Source organism: Penicillium angulare (assembly GCF_028827245.1).
Source record: "Penicillium angulare strain IBT 27051 chromosome Unknown utg000007l_segment0_segment0, whole genome shotgun sequence".
NCBI classification, from domain to species: domain Eukaryota; kingdom Fungi; phylum Ascomycota; class Eurotiomycetes; order Eurotiales; family Aspergillaceae; genus Penicillium; species Penicillium angulare.
The window spans coordinates 3,867,728-3,887,542 of record NW_026623166.1 but is presented as its reverse complement, the minus strand read 5'-3'; the positions used below and the strand labels follow the sequence as shown (position 1 = coordinate 3,887,542).

The window sequence follows — 19,815 nt, the reverse complement described above, 5'->3', positions numbered from 1 at the left end:
CAGTTTCAACAGTACCATATGGAGATTTACGGCCAGAATACTTTGCTTCCATGTCGCTGAACGCCTCTTTATCCTGCTGTCGATATCCCAATGGAAGGTATGGAGTCTGATTACAACAAACAAACAAACAAACAAACAAACAATTCATTAACGCCCGGCGGCTGAACCGAAAGGGCAACTATCACTGATCTACTGTACATGTCCATCTGTGTATGCTGTGTCTCCTGAAAGCCCATACATAAAACCTTATAACATATAACGTTTCCAGAAAGCAGTGTCGCAGCGAGTTTCTCGTGGGTTAGTAAGTGGGTTAGTAGGCTGGCTTGAAGGCGCTTCTCCAAGTGTTCAACATCCTATCTTCGGCCGTTGAAGCGCGTCTACCATCTGTGGCACGAGGTGGTGGGTGAGTATGGTCGGAAGAAGAGGGTGGGTAGTTATGTTGGCCGAAATGTTCAAGTAGCCTCGAGTCGGCCCGTCGCGATGGCGAAACGTATCGAGGCCCGTACTGCTTCTAGACTTGGCGTCCACTTCTGATCATCAGAAGGCTGTTTTCCCCCAAGGGCGAAGGATATGTTTCCTCGGTGAGTCTGGGTGCATTGTAACAGTTCCGTCCGGTGCGCAGTCCACTTCCGACAGCGGAAGAGGAAGTGCTCCACGGTCTGCTTGTCCGCAATCGCATTGATCCGTCTCTACAACATTAATTTGATTGAGATATCCATTGAGTCTAGCCATACCGGTTCGGAGCTGGGCCAGTACGGTCGCTTCTTTCCACGTTAGGCGATCATACAACTGCCGGGTGTGTTTGCCTGGCAGTGCAGCATCCACTCGTTTTGGGTGTCTTCCTACGTTCTGTGGTAGTTCATTGGTGGGGACTGCTTGGGATCGCGCAATATTCAATGTGGTCGACTTCATCCTCGGGACGCGTTCTTGTGGGAGAGAATCTTCTTGTGTTGCAGTTCTGGTTGTTCCTTAGTCAGGCTTAATAGCTTATTGCCCTCGATGGTGGGGATCCAGTCGAATTTGATTCGGTTTCCATTCCTTCGCAACCTTCTCATCAGCTTGTACATCTGACAAACAAACTCCTGGCCAGACTGTCGTCGAGGGTTTCTTAGAGTGAGCGCCGCCGCTTGTGAGCAATGTAATCCCGTAGTCTTTGATTCCCACTACCATTTTCAACACATGTGCCATGGCTGCCAGCTCTGCAGAGAACGGGTTTTGCTCTGTTCTCGCACCTAATTTGACGGAAACGGCTTGGAGCTTCAATTTCCGATTTCGAAGAGCTCCTCACCACCAGAGGAATTTTTTTCTCGCCCCCAGCGATGATCTCCATACAGGGGAACCTATCCTGGTTCCAATTGATACATACATATCGTACAACCACAAGTCTAATAATTAAACTTTCGCAGTTTATGGAGCAACCACTATGTGTAACATGTCGACACAGCGAGTGAGCGAGATATATTTCCACATACGGCGCAATTCATTATCGCTAGGACGTCAAACATTGGATATCAAAGTCATAACGAACTAAGGTACCTCATATTCAGACAAAACCCGATGAGAACTTGAAGAAAGACTTGACATTCCCATTCAAACGGCATGGTTCCGTAAGACCTGGCTGGATAAGATCTTACGCTTTAAGTTCTCGCATACATTCATCAGCAGGGCAGATGATAATCGATGTCCGAAGATATCTGGGAAGGAAGGGACGAGGCGTGGGACTTTGAGTGCTTGAGCATTTGATGCTGCAGCATTTGAAAGGTGGAAACGCTGGTGATAGAATGTAGGTAGGAATGAAAGGTGCTCTAGAAGACATCAATTACACGTTATCAAGTATATCAGGGTGCATTGGGGTCTGAGTAGATTGAGAGAAGATGTTTAGCGACTCGCATGGTGCCGGCCATGCTAGACAGACGCTGAATGCCGTGGAGCCAATCGCAATATGAAACTAGTGATGCAAGTCATGGCGGGCTCGAAGGCTGCAGATGTGGGTCCACGATCGGAAATCTGCGGTGGTAAAACTATGGCCTCAGGCCGAAAGATTTAGGTCAGTTGACTTGGGACCAATGACTCATAGCATTGTATGTACGACTGGTTTGATCGTACGTCCGCAGCCTTGCGTCTGCAACGGCCTCGAGTCTGTCAACTGGCATCTACTATGGCCTTGCAACCATAACAGACATGAAATCTTGGAATGATCTCTCTATAGGGCGTAGAGTAATTCTTGGCTATCTTCCAGACAGCCGATCGCATTTTCAAGCTACAGATCATGTTCCCAGATTTACTCCTGACTCTCACGAAACGGATTTCTAATTTCGTGCGCCGGGCCGATCAATATTGAGCTTTCTTGATGAGGTAGATATTCGCTAAGGACTGCGCTTTTGTGGCCAAAGCTCAGCTTCTTGCATATCGACGGACAGGGCTATTCGATCTTAGCATAACTTGTGAAATGACGACTGAAAGAGTTGGTTTACTTTCCCAGACGGTAGCATGCGGGAACCGTCATCTATCCATTAAATGGTTTAGAAGCGCTTCGAGGGCGGAAAACGTGGCCTCTCGTGAGAAAGACAAAGCTACCTGCGTTAGTCTAGAAGGAGGGGAAACCGTGATCCATCTCAGGAAGGATTCTATCAGACGCGGTAGACCTGCCTGCGTTATCCTGGAGGGAAAGCATGGTCATTCTAAAAATAGCAACACGAGGGAAAAACCGTGGTCAAAAAAAACTGTGGTGAGGATCAAGCGATGTTTGCCTGTTATCCTGGGGGAAAACCGTGGTCGTTCTAAAAATAGTAACACAAAGGAACTGTGGTACAACAAATAAAAACGTGGTCATTCCTGTGAGACCTTCTATTTATGATCTGGAACATTATAGGCCTTGCATTTTAAATGGTCTCTTGTTGTTCAACCGAGAAAACCTTGAGATTCAAACACTTTGACCTTCGAGAGGCCTACAGAATGATAGAATTATTTTGCTGTCAAAATATTGGAGATGCGAAAATTTAATAGCCCTCTGATTTTGGGCCAGTGGATTTTTATAGATGATGTAATGATGAGGACGCAATGGACTAAAGAGCTAGGGCGCTTAAGCACCTGAGAGCATTCATAAAATTCAAAAGCGTAAATACTCATTTTGCATAGCTTCGGTCTTGATTGGACTTAGAGCAATGGAAACGGGTGGGGTAGAGTATACATATGATCGATGGAGACCCATCTGGAATCCACCTAGAAAAGGTGCATTTACTGGTGGAGCCATGCCGCTGACAAGGCCCAAAACAATATCTGACTACCCAGTTCCTTCTCCGCGAATGAAACAAATTCCTCTTTGGTGAACGGTTTGCTGGTATTTGGGTTTATCGCCGCCAAGTCGGGCTCTTGAACAGCAACCACGTTAATTGGGACCTCGTTCCGATACTTTGACATGTACGGGTATGCGTTGTTCTCCATAGTCTGCTTGTAGGGAATGTTATCTGGCCCTCCAATTCCAACGCCATGTTCAGCAAAAAAGTGAAACGAGTCGGATATATAATGCCTTGCATTAGCCCATCCACAGGGCCAGAAGTTGACATATTGGACGGCGTAGGACTTTTTGAAAACGCTGGCAGCGTATTGAGCATTGTCGAGAGTTCCCTCGTAATAACCTTTGCAGGTATAACCAGAATCAGTGCTGTTTGATTGGACTTCAATAGAAGTTTCGGGAAGGTTGAAACCGAAGACCGCGCCATCAAAGCTGGTGGCGAGAGCTTTAAGCAGGCATTGGAAACGATCACGGACATAAGGATTCCACTGGGCAGCAGCCCAACCGCTCACAACGAAGTCGCCGCCACAGTCGTCTCCGTCACATTGAGGAACACTGCCATTATTGTAGATAGGTTTGTGTAGATAATTTGGGACAGGATTGCTCTCGACGCTGAATGAGCGGTCTTGAATTTGGACCCAGAGATTTTTGCCCTTGGCCCGTGTGGAGTTGAGGTCGTTTGCGATTGCAGAAAATTCGTATTGGCCTCTCTGAGGCTCTAGGGATTTCCAGGTGTATAGGCTCTGAACACCGTGGATTTCGGGACGATCTAAGAGTGCAAGGGCTTCCTCGTCTATGTCACTGGTGTAAAGCCATTGCTGTAGGGAGTGATTGGAAACTTTGGCTTGAACCGGACTGAAGATTGGCAAGAGAGTACCGACAACAAAGTAAAGGGTCGAGCTCAATTTCATGGTGGAATGTGACTGCTTAATCAGGGATTTGTGTCAAGATAATGGAGTCGGCGCCCTTTAAATACCACTGCACCTTAACCTGACCTTCGACTCACAATACCTGACTTGGATGAACGGTGAAAAAATATCAATGTGTCTTGTCTCTTTCTTCAGGAACACCCGATCGTAACCCGACCACGCAACCTGGTCCCGCCTCCATCGGCTATGCAGGGTTTTCCTAGTCGTGACCCATAGCCAGGTTCTTCTCCACCCAATCCCGTTTCAATATTCTGAAACCTTGAAAAGTCTATCCGTGCAAGCGAACGTATGTCTCCACTCGACAATGAAAACGACGGTATTGATCGTCACATACTTCCCTTGGATTTCAATCGCTGTTTAGAAGAAAGAATATGGGTTCCTTCGGATAACTTCGCTTACTTACTAATTACTATTACAGACCGGTCCTCTTATTACCCCCGCTTCGGTTATCTCTGAAAAGCTTGCTTGTATAATTTTTGATTGGAATCTTGTTATCATCGCGGATCAAAGCCTTCGCCACTTTTTTTTTTTTTGCTTCGTCAATCGATCTGGGGTAAAGCTTGGCAACGCCTCACGTTTCATAGAGCCGATTACGCTTACGTTTTTATTCAGTGATTGGCACAACTCAGTCCTTGGAAGTCTTTAGGGCATGTTTCCGCAAGTGTCTCCCAATTCATTTATCTGATTCTTCATTCTCGGAATGAAGTCGCCTGAGGCTAAGTAGAACGTGAAAGGCATATAGGGTCCCAGGATATTCCCCAGCCGAAGAAACACCCCTAACGAAGCGGCGTCTGGCAACAAGAATATACTGAGAAGAGAAATTTGGAAAATGGTCACCTACGCGCTTTTTTGCGGGTCACCTTCCATAATATTCTACCCAATTCTCTTACATATTGTGTAAACTTACTAGCACTATACGATACCATACAAGCAACATTATACAGTGGCCCTCGACTTACCGCGACCAGCCCAATAATTGATTTGCACTAAGGCCTTGGCAATGGTGCTCGAACAGAGTGATTTAGTGTGTATCGGTCAGGCCAATTTCGAGAATGACTGTACCTCCGATTGCACACTATAGTGATTGTACTTGGTCAACTTGGTGAACTTCAACGCCCGTTGATGTGACGTTTCCGTCCCGATGATTGTTTGATCTTACAATAATGACCGAGGTGGTAAGAGTATTGCTCTGCCGATCAACCGGCACCCTGTAAGCTGCAGCATAGCGCAATGTAAGTTTTTGTTATGCATGTCGTTGGCAGATTGTTGAAGCAAGAGAAACGGAATGCTAGTGAACATTTCTACCCCTTCACCATCAGAGCAAATTTTTTTCTCGCCTCCATCGATGATCCCCGTGGAGGAAGAAAATATCTTGGTTCCAATTGATACATACATAAATATTGTAAGATTGCAAGTCAATACTGATCAAACTTTCCCTGTGTATGGAGCAACCGATATGACATATCTGTAAAGAGAGTGACCGAGATATATATTTCCACATATAGCTCAATTCATTACCGCTAAGGCGTTTCAAATCCTTGCTGTATAAGCCCAAAGGAACAGCAATAACCCATATTCTAACCCATATTCATGCAAATCTCGATTACAATTTGAATATAGACCTTATATTTCCATTCAAGCGGCATGGTTCCGTAAGATCTTGCTTGGGTACCTGCGGGTCGACAATATGTGGAGATACTCCTGTTGAGCCAATGAGACCCACTTCTCACCAAGCCGGTCTTCAACACCCGCAGGCTCCACTTACAGCCACAATAAGTAAATGGTGAGACGTGAAGTGACGACAGGAAAGGCTTGGATCATCCAGTGATGAGATGGAATGATATTGCCAGCCTCTACGTGGCCAGACCCACCATATTGGAATCTGGATAACCCATTGAAGCTCAACAGTTGATCGATGATGATGTTAGACTCGCGGATGAACACTCGACATGTACTGGACATACAACCAAAATGTGATCAACGGTAATGTTTATTTATTATATTTAGTTCATTTATCAGCTCTCTCTTATACACAGCCCCCAATATTCGAGGTGGTAAGATTCGACTATCCGCTTTACCATAGCCTTCAATGAATTTCGCCATCACGATTTCAACGAGCTTCGTAAATTTGCCACCACAAACGAGAAAAAGATGGGAGTAAAGCCTACAAATATCTTGGAATCCCGGCGTTTCATTCCAACCCCCCTTTGAAAACCGTAATACATCATACACCTCCCTGTAAGTCTTTCTCCCCTAGCTCCTCGGCTTTTTGTCTCAATTTACCGGTGCTCATACGACTCGCTAAGCCACTCAAACCTAGAATTAAGCTTGCTCAATGCTCATGCGATATATGTCTCGCCAGGTACGTTCACCACCCTCGTGCGAGCTTTGAAGATCTGCATTCTCGACTTTGATCCAGCTCACCTTTATCATGTTACGAAAGCGTTATGATACAAAAGTAAGACTTGCAAAGGGGAGATCTCCCCACCTGCTGTTGTATGGCATGAGGTGAGTACACCAGCTATGATCGATGACCTTTTGATCCATTTTCAGCTACTAAAAATGAACAGATGATCTGGTATTGCACTAATACTGTCATCAGATACTAATCTCATCATGTGTCCAAGATGACCAGGAAAGCTTCAGTTATATTCTCAACCTATTCAGAGTAAGGTGTTGGCGATGACAGGCATAGTCGGGGCAAAAGTCCCACTACTTGCGACAGCCATAGGAAGAGCAACTGCTTGGAGAACTTGAGCTCGAATACTCAAGTCTTCACATCAACGTCCAAGCTCGAACATCAGATGCTTCGAGATGTACAACTCGATAATCGCCATGCTGGGGATATTTGTAAAGCGCACCACAAAACGGCTAGACATCGCGGCGACGCTCATTTCCGAAAATAAGTCCTCATTTATCTCCCTTCATCTCGACCGCGGATAGTGAATTGCTAGCGCTGACCGAAATTAGATTGAAAACACTGCGTTCTATCATGGCTTCGGGTGAATTGACTCTTTGGGATACTCTCCCCGAAAGCCGAGATTCTAAAGGGCTGCTGGCTTCTCCGTCAATCTCTGTGAATGGCTGCGGCGAACGAATCAGCACAGCAGTCGGTCACACAGAATGCCGGAGAGCAAGACGTATCCTGTGAGTCAAAACCTTTCTACACGTGACTCGTCAATGGAAAATTTTGAGATTAACGATATCCCTTCAAGGCACAGATTTCAAGGGCCTCATACCCTTCATATCCAACGTCTCACTATCACTACGCCAAATCAAGTTGATGGGAGGATTCAGCGAGTTTGCAGATATTTCTCTTGGAGGAACATCATGCGGGAGGGTTTCGGACGCTGGAATAAGTATATTATAAACCGAGGCCTTGGAAGGGTTCCGGTCAGCACGCCGCCAGTCCACGCTTGAACTTTTCTGGTACGTCTTCGCCGCACATTCATTCTTCATGGAAGGGGCTAACACGACAAGAGCAAGTTCAAAGGGAACGAAGTCGAACATCACTCTAGATACGACATGTCGAGATCAATCCGAGTGTTCGAAAAATTGGATTTGAGCGACAACTTACAAGGCCTCTTCATGGCTTCACAATGGTGCTAATCAGCAACCGTGGCTGCGCGTGGTAGATATGGATCGCGTCTTGACGTAAACCCCCGTCATAATTGGCCTGCTGATCATCATTGTGGGTGTCTCGATATCCTTAGTCGGCCGTCAGGAATGCAATATCTCGTCTCAGTGTCGCGATATACCGGCTCCCCACGATGGGCGGGGACTCCAACGCCACTTTTGCCCAACTGCCAATGATTTGGTATCACATCACGCTTCTAAAAGTCGATTCGCTCATATTTGGTTTCGTTTCCAATGAGCTTTAGACCCGGGGACCGGAGCTCCCCGGAGACACATTGGCAGGAGTCATCAAGGCAGTCTCTAATTGCCTGGGACTGCCCCCATAAGCGACGAGCAAGATTGGCCCGACGTTGATCTTGTATCATTCTCCCATTTTTTCGTGCACGACGTTCTTCGGAAGCTATGTATCGATTTTGTGGCCTGCATCCAAAGATATTCTTGATTGACGAATAAAAAAAAAAAAAAAAAAAAGAGATTCAGCACTTAGAAGGTTTATGGCGATGACCAGCATTCCAGTCCGAAACTTGCGGGTCATTGCATTCAAACTGCCCGCACAGAGCCTAGCGGGGATTGGAGTCTGAAATCTCGCTTGGTGCTGATACCTGTGTGCTGTGACGTCTATGGTCTCAGCGCCTGAATCGATGTCGTATACGGGCAACTAAGAGATGGCGAAATAGAGGCTGGTGCTGGAAGAAGCCTCATTCCGCGATGACCACGGAGAAGGTCAAAGCGGGTGCATTGTTGTCCGCTCCCTTCGGTCGCTCCCAATGTGCCCGAGAAAATCATTCTAGGCCTTCCCTCCGGGGTTGTGGCGTTGATTTCGGGCGGGCCTTCGGTATACGGGGCCACCCTGCGGGTGTCGGGCCCTCTCCGGCCCTAGGCAGGGGCTAAACGTGAAATCCGGGTCAAGCAACCCGTTGCCACCGATGGGGAAATTCCCACTACAGTAGCTCTTACGGGCAGTTTTATCGTCCAGGACGGCCAAGACGGAGGAAAAGATCCCTTCGCCGCCGTCCCGTCGACCTTGCTGGCCTTGAAATCTTTTTCTCAGAAACTTTATTAGGGTGCTGACTTGGGCGAGGCTTGACGAGGCGAAACTTCTCTCTGTTGTAGCTAACTATGTGCTATTGTGCTGACAATGCAAATACTGCATTTGACCCTCCAGCACACAAAAGCGGTTCTGGTAAGTTGCCCGTGCCGCCAACGTCCATTTGATTGGATTATTAGACACAAGGGGCAAATCCCGCGAGTAGATGAAGGGAGACAAATTCAATGAATAGTTCGGATATGATGTATCGGGCATGTCAGATGGTAAAGCCGATCGAGTACAGAATAAGTTGTTGAATGTCTAGGCTTCGTTGCTTACGAACGCGTGCTGACGAGCAGCAGAAACGTAGCGTGGTATGTCTTACGCGTCGCGTTGGCAACTTGCTACCCTTCATGTTACCCCCCACCATGTCACCCGCGACCGCTGCTATTTGCTGGCAATACTAGCCTTATCGGACACCGGTCCATGTGAGATGCGTTTCGGTCTGCCTGCTTTATTTACCCTTGCGCCCGGTCTATTGAGACCTCCGAGTTCACAATTACATCTTCGAGAGTCAACAGGTTCCAAACAGGGGGATTCGATATGGCACATCCAGACAGTCGAACCCCCGGTTCCCCTTTCTCCACGGCTTTTGAATTTCATGCACTAGGCGCTCGCAGTAGATTTCCATTTCGGGATGAACTTTAATAGGATAAGACCAATGACAGCCCGCTTCAAATGAAAGTGGGTACCAAGGCAGTCATCTATCCTTGGAATGTTCATCATGACGTGATATCGACCTTATTTCCTCTTTTACCGAAGAAAACTGCGGGCGGAGTTAAAAGTAGCTCCGCTCACCTTGCGAGCTTAGATCTGAAGCTTGTTATAAATTCTCATCTTCGTATATCTCAAGATGCAAAATTATTCATTCCATCGGGTAGAAGTGACATGTCTTCGTCCCCGATCATTTTCATTACCGGTGCCAACAGAGGTAATGTCGTTCATCTCTAAACATACGAACGGATGCAGAAGATTCTAATTGATGAGCTTCTACTAGGACTTGGCCTTGCTATTGCCCAAGCCCTTGCGATCCAAGTTCCAGAATCCATCCTTTACCTGGGCAGTAGATCTAGGGATGCTGGTTCTCAAGCGTTACAGGAGGTTCGCTTACAGGGGATTACCTCTGATATTGAGGTCATTGAAATAGATGTTAATCAGGATCGGAGCATCGTGTCAGCTGTTGAAATCCTAAGTCAAAAACATGGGAAAATTGACGGTGAGCTCCAATTTCAACTCTTCGGCGGTATTTAGCCTCTCATTTACTAATTGGATATTGTAAGTTTTGATTAATAACGCTGCTCTCGCCGGTGACCCAAAGTCCGATTTGACCGACTTTCGTGATGTTTATACGGCAATACTGGATACCAACATCACTTCCGTTGGCTGTGTTACTTCTTTTTTCATACCTTTGTTGAGCGCTTCGTCTGACCCGCGTGTGATTAATGTATCTTCTGCCCGAGCGTCGGTAACTCTTCAGACATCTGGAAAACTCCCTCCGACAGCGTCCATCCCATATTCGATATCAAAGACTGGAGTCAACATTCTCACATTGGAAATGGCAAAGGTCTACAAAAATGTCTGCTTCTACTGTGCCTCGCCAGGTCATTGCCGCACGGCTTTGAATAATTATAGGGGCAAGAAAAACCCTATTGATGGCGCCAAAGTTATTGTTGAATTGGCGGTCAGCAGGAAGGGCCAATATGACCCGGGGTTCTGGGAGCTTGAAAACGGCATGATGTCACAAATTGCCTGGTAAATCAAAATGTCCCTCGGATTGAAACTGGACCTCCCCCCCTCCCCAAAGAACCTTTCCGCGAGGCATAAAGACCTTACTCCTCTTATGTCTTGACTGACCCTGAGCCGAGTATCTTGTATTGCTAGCCACCAGTCTCTTGTCTCTAGTACCATAAGTTCATGGAATATTTCAAAACATGCATTTATAGCCCATATCGCGGGTCTAATCGCCTTCTTTTATATCTTAGACGTTGCTCATTTTGTTCTCATTTTCCTAAAGCGTTACGTGACCAAGAAAACCAGTTGCTAAAGTCGCAGCGTTACAATTTGCCGCGAAGAAAATGGTGAAATAGTCACGAGGGTGTTGATCTGTACGCATGTGCTCCAGTATGCGTTCGATACCGAACTCTTCTGCCCCAATCATGCCTGACCATTGACGTAATCTGGTCCATATTGAAAAAGGAACAGATTCTCCAGGCATTTCACGTGTATCAACGTCGTATTCTGCGTCTCCAGTGAAGTTCATAATAACACTCTTTGAATTCGTAGCGTTCGTGTAGACCATTTCGTCGGACTTGAAGCCCTTCTCCATCGAATACTCATGCATGTGTGGATGGTAAATTTAAAATGAAAGTTATTCGGCTTTTCCCGTGTCATTCGATTTTCTGGGCTTCGGGCTATGTACTTGACTGGCGACTTATACTATAAACATTAACACGTGCCCTGTATCCTGGTAATTAGGTTATACATGAGATTGTATATGAATGGGCGACGTGAAGTGTAGGTGGAGAGATAACAGGTCCGCCGGGCACCTGGGCCTAGGCATCGATCGATATGGCTCATATCAACAAAGGGTCATGGTTGATAAGGAACCCCGTTATCCCTGTGGCAGGGTGGAGGGACTTTGGTAGTAGGCGGACGGACACCCCCATTCTCGATAAGGTCCCAGATCTCTTATCAATAGCAGCACTTTATTGATCTGAGCTCCATCTGATAAAGACTTGAACGGCCGACGGGCGTCGGGGAACTTTATTTCATCCCCCACTTGTCCGTCTACGAACTCGGCGCCAGTGGAGCACACAATGGATCCCTCTCTGCCAGGAAGGATCGCGGGATAGATACAATATGGTGGGAAATCTGCCTGCTAATTGGTATATGTATTTCAAAATTCTTTGCAAACTGCCCAGGGACATCGAACATGGGATAAAAATTGAAAATGACAGGTCTCACGCACATCCCTACACGCTACCAAGCTATTGTTTACGATCGGCCTGGTGCTTTAAGTACCAAAATAGTCGAGCTAGACACTCCCAATCCCGGTGTTGGTGATGTCTTGGTGCGGATGACCCACTCTGGTGTGTGTCGGAGTGATTTGAGTGTGATGATGCGAAGATGGAGTTACCTTGGACCCCCAATACAGCCTGGCCAAGTTGGAGGGCACGAAGGCGTTGGCGAAAATGCAAGGTTGGGACCCGGTACTGAACGATTTAACCTGAAGATTGGAGATCGTGTGGGAATCAAATGGATGGCCAGGGTTTGTGGCGAATGCCTTCTATGTTTGGCAGGAAGAGATGGAAATTGTTTCAATGGAAAAATATCTGGCTATGAGACTTCAGGTACCTTTCAGCAGTTTACTCTTGCCCCAGCAAACTATGTTACACCCATTCCCTCCAGCCTACGAAGTGACCTAGCTGCACCGCTCCTATGTGGTGGGGTCACAGCTTATGCTGCCTTGAAGAAGTGTGACGCTCAACCGGTAAGCGTTGAAGTATTTTACCTCTGAAGCATAGCACTGATAATTGCAATAGGGGGACTTTGCCGTCATCGTGGAGGCGACCGGAGGGCTTGGACATCTTGCCCTGCAAATTGGATCAAATGGTATGGGTTATCGAATGATTGTAAGTTTTGGTGACCATCTTTTCCATCATGATCTCTAACGAACCTGCAGGCAGTTGATTACGGCCATAAATCCGAATTCGCTCTAGAATGTGGTGCCGAGCTTTACTTCGATGTGACGAATGATGAGTCTAATGATGAGTTGGTCAAGGCTATTAAGGACGCCAGTCCCGGGGGTGTTGGTGCAACTGCTGTTGTTGTCTGCACAGCCTCTAATGATGCCTATGCTGCTGGCTTCGAAATGCTCAAGTTTTCTGGTACTTTGGTATGCGTCGGGGTTCCAGAAGGAAAGCAAGTTCCAATTGCAACCGTCGACCCGGCAAGCATTATATCGAAGGGAGCCCGTGTTGTCGGTAGTCTGGTTGGGAACCGTGAAGACGCTATTGCTACATTGGATCTGGCTGCTCGGGGCGTGATAAACACTCGCTTTAGGGTAGAGCCCATGACTAACTTGTCTGAGGTCTTTGAACAAATGGAAAGCATGAAGTTGAAGGGCGGTGTTGTTTTGGACTTAACACGGACTGGGGGTTAGAGTATACCAGAGAACTGGTAGTTGGTCAATCAGACAATCAATTAACTGGGCAGTCAACCTTCCTTGGAATTAACATCATCTTCAAATGTTGTAAAAGGTTCCGGATATATTTCGCGCAGAAAACAACATTTTGAACATTTAATGATTTCGATACATACAAAGGCTCTGTCAATTCTCAGTCAAGGAAGACTTAAGATACCGTATTTTTCAAGTTCAAGTTCCTGCCAGCCTGAGTGTGGAATTCGACGTATTTACTATTGGAATGTTTGAATGGTCAACACGTCCCTACATACTATCTAGGCGCCCGTACCATATGAAGTAGTGCTTCATTCATATAACGCCAAAGTTGGTGTTGTCAAGTTTATGACATATATTCAAACACCACGTCTAGTTTTGATCAATGTATTTTGATGTATATACCATCTACTACTTACGAGTGGATCGTGACACTGGCAGCTGGCATCTTCGAGCGATTTAGCCCTGATGGTGTGCCGCATACATATCACCAAGTCGTACCTTCATGTAGAAATTTGATCGATATTTACTAGTAGGTATTCCTCCTAGCTCAGGTGTATTCGAAGATCTATTTCTATTCATGGTTCGACTTTTTGTTGTGATATACGTCTGGTGCAGATCAGGAACCAAGCCGTCCCATCGGAATTAATGCCGAAGTATCTATACGAAGAATCAAGTTGATTTCCAATCAACTTGTTCGTCTCGTTGTATATATAGCTTCATATTCCCCTTTGAATGATAGTAACAATCAATCTTCCTTTGAACTACAACAGGTTATGAGCCCGGGAGCAATCTCTCGGGTGCCGTCTCTACTCATCTGAGAAACATCTTATCTATCCATCTTGATTATATATCTACCCCGCTTTCAACTCATCAACTTATCATCATGTCGGCTCTGGTCCATGACTCTCCAGACCGAGCCGTTACGGCCATCGAGCCTCTGACAGGAAGCGACAACTTCGCTACCTGGAAACGTCTCATGACCTCCTACCTCAAAGCGAGACAGGTCTGGGACGTGGTGTCGGGCGACCTCCAGCGTCCTGACTGCCTGTTCAAGTACGCCAAACCTATTACGGCGGACATCCACCCCTTGGTGGAGCCCCACCTCAGCGGGGCGGTGAGGCAGCGCGCCATCGACGCGCGCCTCGAAGTGGAGGTCCAGGCGTTCGAGCGCCACCGTGAATGGTCGCGCCGCGAAGCCGAGGCCTACCATACTATCTTCCGATATTTATCCCCTCACATCAGCATTCACGTCGCGGGGCTCGAGACGTCTCGTGACCTCTGGAATGAACTTGAAGAACGGTATCGGCGGATGGAACTCGCCACGTTCTGCGAGCTGTTTGCCCAGTTGCGTGAAACCACTGGTGAGCGCTGCGGCAGTGCGCGCGAGTTTGTCGATCGGGTACGAATGCTAGTACACCGGTTGAATGCTATTGTCCCGGGATCCATCGGCGACCGGACGCATATCGCGATCCTGTTGACGCAGATTGGACCGGAATACATCTTAATCGTGGATGCGATCCAAAATGACAAGGATCCCGTCAATCCGACCACGATCGGAAACCGTCTGGCAAATGCTGAACAGACGGTGCAGCGAAAAGACGCAGCAATGCTCCCGCACGGAGCGCCTGGCGGACTGAGTAGCCCCTCAATCAATACAGTGCAGAAGAACACCAAGAAGTGCAACTACTGCAAGAAGCGCGGACATGTAGTCGCGCAATGCTGGAAGAAACAGCGAGAAGAACAGTCGTCCAGGGACGTTGCCCTGAAGGCTGAACGGAGTGTTTCCGGCTCACCAAGAAGCAATTTGCAAAGAATACCATCAGGCCAGACGGAAGAACGGCATGGCCCGCCGACTTCCAAGAGACCGCGGATCAATGTTGTGAGGGCGAGGGTGACGACTCTCTATACCCACGCACCGTCACCCCGGTGGATCCTGGACTCGGCTGCCACCAGCCACATCTGCTAGGACCGGAGCTGCTTTAGCAGTCTGCGGCCCCACCGCGAGATGTTGGACACGGCGGGCGATCCAGTGGAAGCCGAAGGGATTGGGACGGTGAAGCTCACGCTCTGGGGGAAGTTCAACCAACCCCTGGTGTTGAAAAACGTGTACTTCGCGCCACGCGTCGGGATGAACCTGATCAGCGTGCCGAAGTTGCTACGAGACCGCTACTCGGTGGTGGCGCACCCACAGAACGTCTTTGTGCAACGCCGAGGACGGACGGTGGGGACCGCCTACCATGCGGAGGAGGATCTGCTGATCCTGCGGTGCCATGTGAGCAAGAGATCCCGAGAGCGAGTCCAACTGGCGAGGGCGCCGACGACCCATGACCATGCAGATTCCCTGGAACCGCAGGCGGTGGCCATGGACGTCGACGACCCTGAGGAGTCAAGTGGCGTAGGATGCGCATCGCCAACCTCTGAACTCGGTGGTGAAGCACGGATACTCGAAGCAGATGCGAGCACAGGAGTGGACCAGGCCTCCGAAGCGTTGTGGCACGCTCGAATGGGACATCTGAACCGGGGCGACTTGAGGGTGGTCCTCCGGCAGACCGGCACTCCGTACCGACCGCTGACGCAGGCGCAACTGCAGGCAACGCCGCAGTGCCCGGCGTGTATGTCGGGTAAGCAGCATCAGAAGAGGAACTCCCGCGCAAGACGGCCACGTCTGCATTCAACGAGAATTTTCGAATTGATTCATTCGGACATCATGGGGATGCCGATCGCCAAGGACGGCTGCAGGTACGTGATCACCTTTACTGACGATTATTCTCGGGGCTCATGGGCCTATGCCATGAGATGGAAGCATGAAGCGCTCCAAAAGTTCCGACAGTTTGAGGCCTGGGTGCACCGACAGTTCGGCGCCCGGATCCAACGCTTCCTGACCGACAATGGAAGAGAGTATCTGCCGGTCGGAACACACCTCGAACGCCAGGGAGTTGAGTTCGACACCTCGCCGCCATACTGCAAGGGGCAGAATGGGCTGGCGGAACGCACAAATCGCACCATCCGGGAGCGGATGAACACGCTCCTGTCCGATGCGAACCTTCCTCCTTCCTGGTGGACCGAGCTTTTGGATACGGTGGTCTATCTGAAGCTGCGCGCGCCAGCGTCGATCTTACAGAAGAAGACTCCGTTTGAAGTGATTTACGGGAAGCCACCCTTGCTCTTGCATCTGCGACGGATCGGCTCCCGTGCCCGGGTTTTGATCCCAAAGGAACATCGAGCAAAACTCGGGCCGCGATCATCCGAGTGCCGATTACTGGGTTACTGTGAGCCGAACCAGTACAAGCTCTATGAAATACATTCTGGAAAGACAGTCTTCTCCCGCGATGTCGAGTTCGATGAGCGGACCCCTGTGGCGCCACTCATCGAGGGGGAAACAGGCAACGACCTCCCGGACAACGCTCCTCCATCGACTGTCTCTCCATCAATTCCACGCTTAGCCAGTGGGCTGCCAACGCCCCCTGCATCGCCATTATCTCTGTCGAATGGGCAAGAGAAAATGCCCGAGGAGATCCCTCCAGTGGTCAATCCAATCGAACAGGGACTTGACGTGACCTCGGATCTTGGGTACTCAATCTACGGTCGCCGACGAAGACCGTCACGGCGTCTCCTGGAGTCACTCGGCAAAGTGTACTCGACAGGCGCATTGAAAGCCATTTCGGACAGACAAGTCGATCCGGTCACTTTTGGCGAAGCTGTGTCAGGCGCAGACCAGCTGGACTGGTGGGCCGCTATCCAGAAAGAGTACGCGTCCCTTCTCGAACACGGAACTTGGGAAAAGATCCGGCGACAAGACGTTCCGGCCAGTGCTCATGTGATTGGCTGCAAATGGGTCTTCAAGACCAAAGCGAACGGGATGCGTAAAGCGCGGTTGGTCATCAAAGGCTACCGGCAGAAACAGGGCGTCGACTTCCATGAAACATTTGCGGCTGTTTCCAGAATGGACTCAGTCCGATGCATTGTCGCGAGCGCCGTGCTACGCGGATGGAAACTCCACCAATTCGATGCAGTCACCGCCTTTCTTCATGGAGATATCGACTCGTCTATCTACATGGAGTTGCCTGAAGGCTTCGAAGAGCCAGGGCACGTGTGTCGACTGCGCCGCTCACTATATGGTCTGAAGCAGGCTCCGCGGATTTGGTACCAATGCGTCCACCGCGTCCTGGCTTCTCATGGATTCACCATGGCTCAGTCGGACAACTGCGTGTTCTACAAGCCAGGTTGCGTCGTCTGTGTCTACGTCGACGACTTTCTTGTTGCGGCAGCAAACAAACACGAAATCCACCAAGTGCAGCAAGCATTGCAAGCGGAGTTCCAGCTCAATGATCTGGGCATCCCACAATCATTTCTCGGGATCCAGTTTGACCACCAGGTTGACGGATCTGTATCCATTCACCAACACCAGTACATCCAGAAGGTGCTGTCGGATTTTGGTATGGAGAACTGTCAGCCGAAGTCTACGCCGATGAACCCTAAGCAAAGCCTGAATTCTCGCGCAGAGGAGGAACCTCCGGATGAAGAAGCAAAAGTTCGCTACGCGACTGCTATCGGCTCGCTCATGTATTTGATGGTTGGCACGCGACCAGACATCGCGTTTGCGCTAGGAATGTTGAGTCGCTTCACATCCCGACCGCAATCTCATCATCAAGTCGCCCTTCAGCGGCTGCTACGCTACATCACAGCCATACAATCATACCGGATCACCTACCGCAGCGGGCAATTGATTGGATACACAGATGCCGATTTTGGTGGCTCTGTCGTCACTGACGGTGCCTACTCAACATCTGGCTATGTCTTCCAACTTTCAGGCGCGCCAGTTTCCTGGTCTTCTAAGAGACAGGGGGAAGTGGCCACATCTATAACCCACGCCGAGTATATCGGACAGTACAATGCTATTCTGCATTTACAGTGGCTTCGCACCTTTCTGGCTGAAACTCACCTGTACCGCTCTCCAGTCACCAACATCATGGCTGACAATCAGTCTGCCATTGCTCTCTCTCGCAATCCTGAGTTCCACAAACGAACGAAGCACTTCAATGTAAAGTTTCACTACCAGCGTGCCGTGCTGGACACTGGCGAGATTGGGCTTCAGTATGTTCCGACCGAGGAACAGGCCGCGGATGGTCTCACCAAGCCCTTGGGACCTACAGCCTTTGTCAAGTTCTGTAGTCTCTTAGGAATCGACGCCTCGGAGATTCCAAGGCAACATGCATGACAGCACAGGCGCTCTTTCCACTTTATTTTCCCACGAAGGTTTTGAGTGGTTTTACCGAGGCCTGAATGCTCTGCACAACTCCAGTATCGCCCTGCCAACAAGACGATTCTGAGGGGGAATGTTGTGATATACGTCTGGTGCAGATCAGGAACCAAGCCGTCCCATCGGAATTAATGCCGAAGTATCTATACGAAGAATCAAGTTGATTTCCAATCAACTTGTTCGTCTCGTTGTATATATAGCTTCATATTCCCCTTTGAATGATAGTAACAATCAATCTTCCTTTGAATTACAACAGGGGCCGATCCAATGTAATCCAAATCAGTGTAGGATTCTTAGTTTCGTCTCAGTCCGAATGAGACCTGGTTGGAACGGCCAATCCAAATCATGGAATCTCGTGCGATCAAAAAACGGCCCCCAAATAAGGAATTGAAGGATGACCCACATCCCGGCAGTCCTTCGTCCTGGATCTACCCTGCTCAAAGCTAGGCAAGAAATCAGCAACCTTTCTTCTCCTCGTATCAAATATCAATATATGCCTAGTTTCTTATACCGTATCCTAGAATCCATGAAGTATCGGCAGGAGTAAGCATCAGAGCATGGCGTGCTCTGCTGTCTCTTTTGAACCCCCCCCCCGGGAGAGTAAGATCTAACTTTCTGAAAACCACAACTTAAGTCCATTCGACCAACCGCCAGCTCGGTATTGTCTTTGGACTAACCTTTGGTACGGCCAAAGCCTTTTCGAGGGACAGACGCCTATTGACCAAACGTGTTCGAGTGCCCAGTCCCGTGCGCCAGTGGCGTTCGAGTGTAACCTTGAATGGATCGATTGACTGTTTTACCGGCGCTCAAGCTTCGGTGTTAAAAGCGCCGGAGGCGGCAGGGAAAGATGAAAGGCGAGAAAACTCCGTCACCAATCGGGACACCACAGTGTCAAAGACAGCGCACTAGCGCACTCTAGACTGTGAGCTTTGTGACAGTAATGAGCTGTTCACTGTACTGCCGCCACGATGCGATGCATTTGGAAACAAAATTTCCAGAGAAGTTGAGACCAGTTCGGGTTTTCACTGAGTGGCGTATATGAAAATCAGAAACATCTAGGCTACTATCATGCCAACATAAACGGACGCTATATTCTACCCGTAAGTCATTCCACAGGCCTCGGTTTTATGGGCCGGTTGAGATGGCACCCTAATAAAATATCCTTCATCAGTGGCCACAAAGTATGGGATTGACAAACTGGAGCGAAAAGTCTATAGGTACCTCCCTCTGCCTGGCCTTTTGCCAAATAGAACAATAACTGTCAGTAAATAGCCGGGCAAGCCTTACGTACCAGAAGCAATCAGAAGATTCCCACACTTTAGTCTATTCATCGTACTGATACGAATATACTGTGTACCATGACAAAGGCAGTAGTGTTAGGCAGTTTACGCGGCAACCCCTAGCAGCCTGTGTGTTCCCGAGACAGAC

General features: G+C 48.7%; 8 protein-coding genes across 8 annotated transcripts; 4 read left to right on the top strand and 4 right to left on the bottom strand.

The window, feature by feature from the left end:
• Positions 1–452: 452 nt before the first annotated feature.
• Positions 453–912, bottom strand: N7478_010717 (uncharacterized protein; the record flags this gene model as incomplete). Its single annotated transcript, XM_056926931.1, has 2 exons — positions 453–687; positions 788–912. The coding sequence occupies 2 exons, from the start codon at positions 910–912 to the stop codon at positions 453–455; spliced, it is 360 nt and encodes a 119-aa protein (XP_056776301.1).
• Positions 913–987: 75 nt separating this feature from the next.
• On the bottom strand, positions 988–1,188 carry N7478_010716 (uncharacterized protein; the record flags this gene model as incomplete). Its single annotated transcript, XM_056926930.1, has 1 exon — positions 988–1,188. The coding sequence occupies one exon, from the start codon at positions 1,186–1,188 to the stop codon at positions 988–990; it is 201 nt and encodes a 66-aa protein (XP_056776300.1).
• Positions 1,189–3,237: 2,049 nt separating this feature from the next.
• Positions 3,238–4,206, bottom strand: N7478_010715 (uncharacterized protein; the record flags this gene model as incomplete). Its single annotated transcript, XM_056926929.1, has 1 exon — positions 3,238–4,206. One exon carries the CDS (start codon positions 4,204–4,206, stop codon positions 3,238–3,240), a length of 969 nt encoding a protein of 322 aa, XP_056776299.1.
• Positions 4,207–9,910: 5,704 nt separating this feature from the next.
• On the top strand, positions 9,911–10,703 carry N7478_010714 (uncharacterized protein; the record flags this gene model as incomplete). Its single annotated transcript, XM_056926928.1, has 2 exons — positions 9,911–10,163; positions 10,228–10,703. The coding sequence occupies 2 exons, from the start codon at positions 9,911–9,913 to the stop codon at positions 10,701–10,703; spliced, it is 729 nt and encodes a 242-aa protein (XP_056776298.1).
• A 252-nt stretch (positions 10,704–10,955) lies between these two features.
• Positions 10,956–11,288, bottom strand: N7478_010713 (purine-cytosine permease FCY2; the record flags this gene model as incomplete). The annotated part of the gene is made up of 1 exon (XM_056926927.1): positions 10,956–11,288. One exon carries the CDS (start codon positions 11,286–11,288, stop codon positions 10,956–10,958), a length of 333 nt encoding a protein of 110 aa, XP_056776297.1.
• Positions 11,289–11,897: 609 nt separating this feature from the next.
• On the top strand, positions 11,898–13,109 carry N7478_010712 (zinc-dependent alcohol dehydrogenase; the record flags this gene model as incomplete). Its single annotated transcript, XM_056926926.1, has 3 exons — positions 11,898–12,437; positions 12,490–12,579; positions 12,630–13,109. 3 exons carry the CDS (start codon positions 11,898–11,900, stop codon positions 13,107–13,109), a joined length of 1,110 nt encoding a protein of 369 aa, XP_056776296.1.
• Positions 13,110–14,010: 901 nt separating this feature from the next.
• On the top strand, positions 14,011–15,093 carry N7478_010711 (DUF4219 domain-containing protein; the record flags this gene model as incomplete). The annotated part of the gene is made up of 1 exon (XM_056926925.1): positions 14,011–15,093. The coding sequence occupies one exon, from the start codon at positions 14,011–14,013 to the stop codon at positions 15,091–15,093; it is 1,083 nt and encodes a 360-aa protein (XP_056776295.1).
• A 39-nt stretch (positions 15,094–15,132) lies between these two features.
• On the top strand, positions 15,133–18,345 carry N7478_010710 (uncharacterized protein; the record flags this gene model as incomplete). The annotated part of the gene is made up of 1 exon (XM_056926924.1): positions 15,133–18,345. The coding sequence occupies one exon, from the start codon at positions 15,133–15,135 to the stop codon at positions 18,343–18,345; it is 3,213 nt and encodes a 1,070-aa protein (XP_056776294.1).
• Between the last annotated feature and the right edge of the window lie 1,470 nt (positions 18,346–19,815).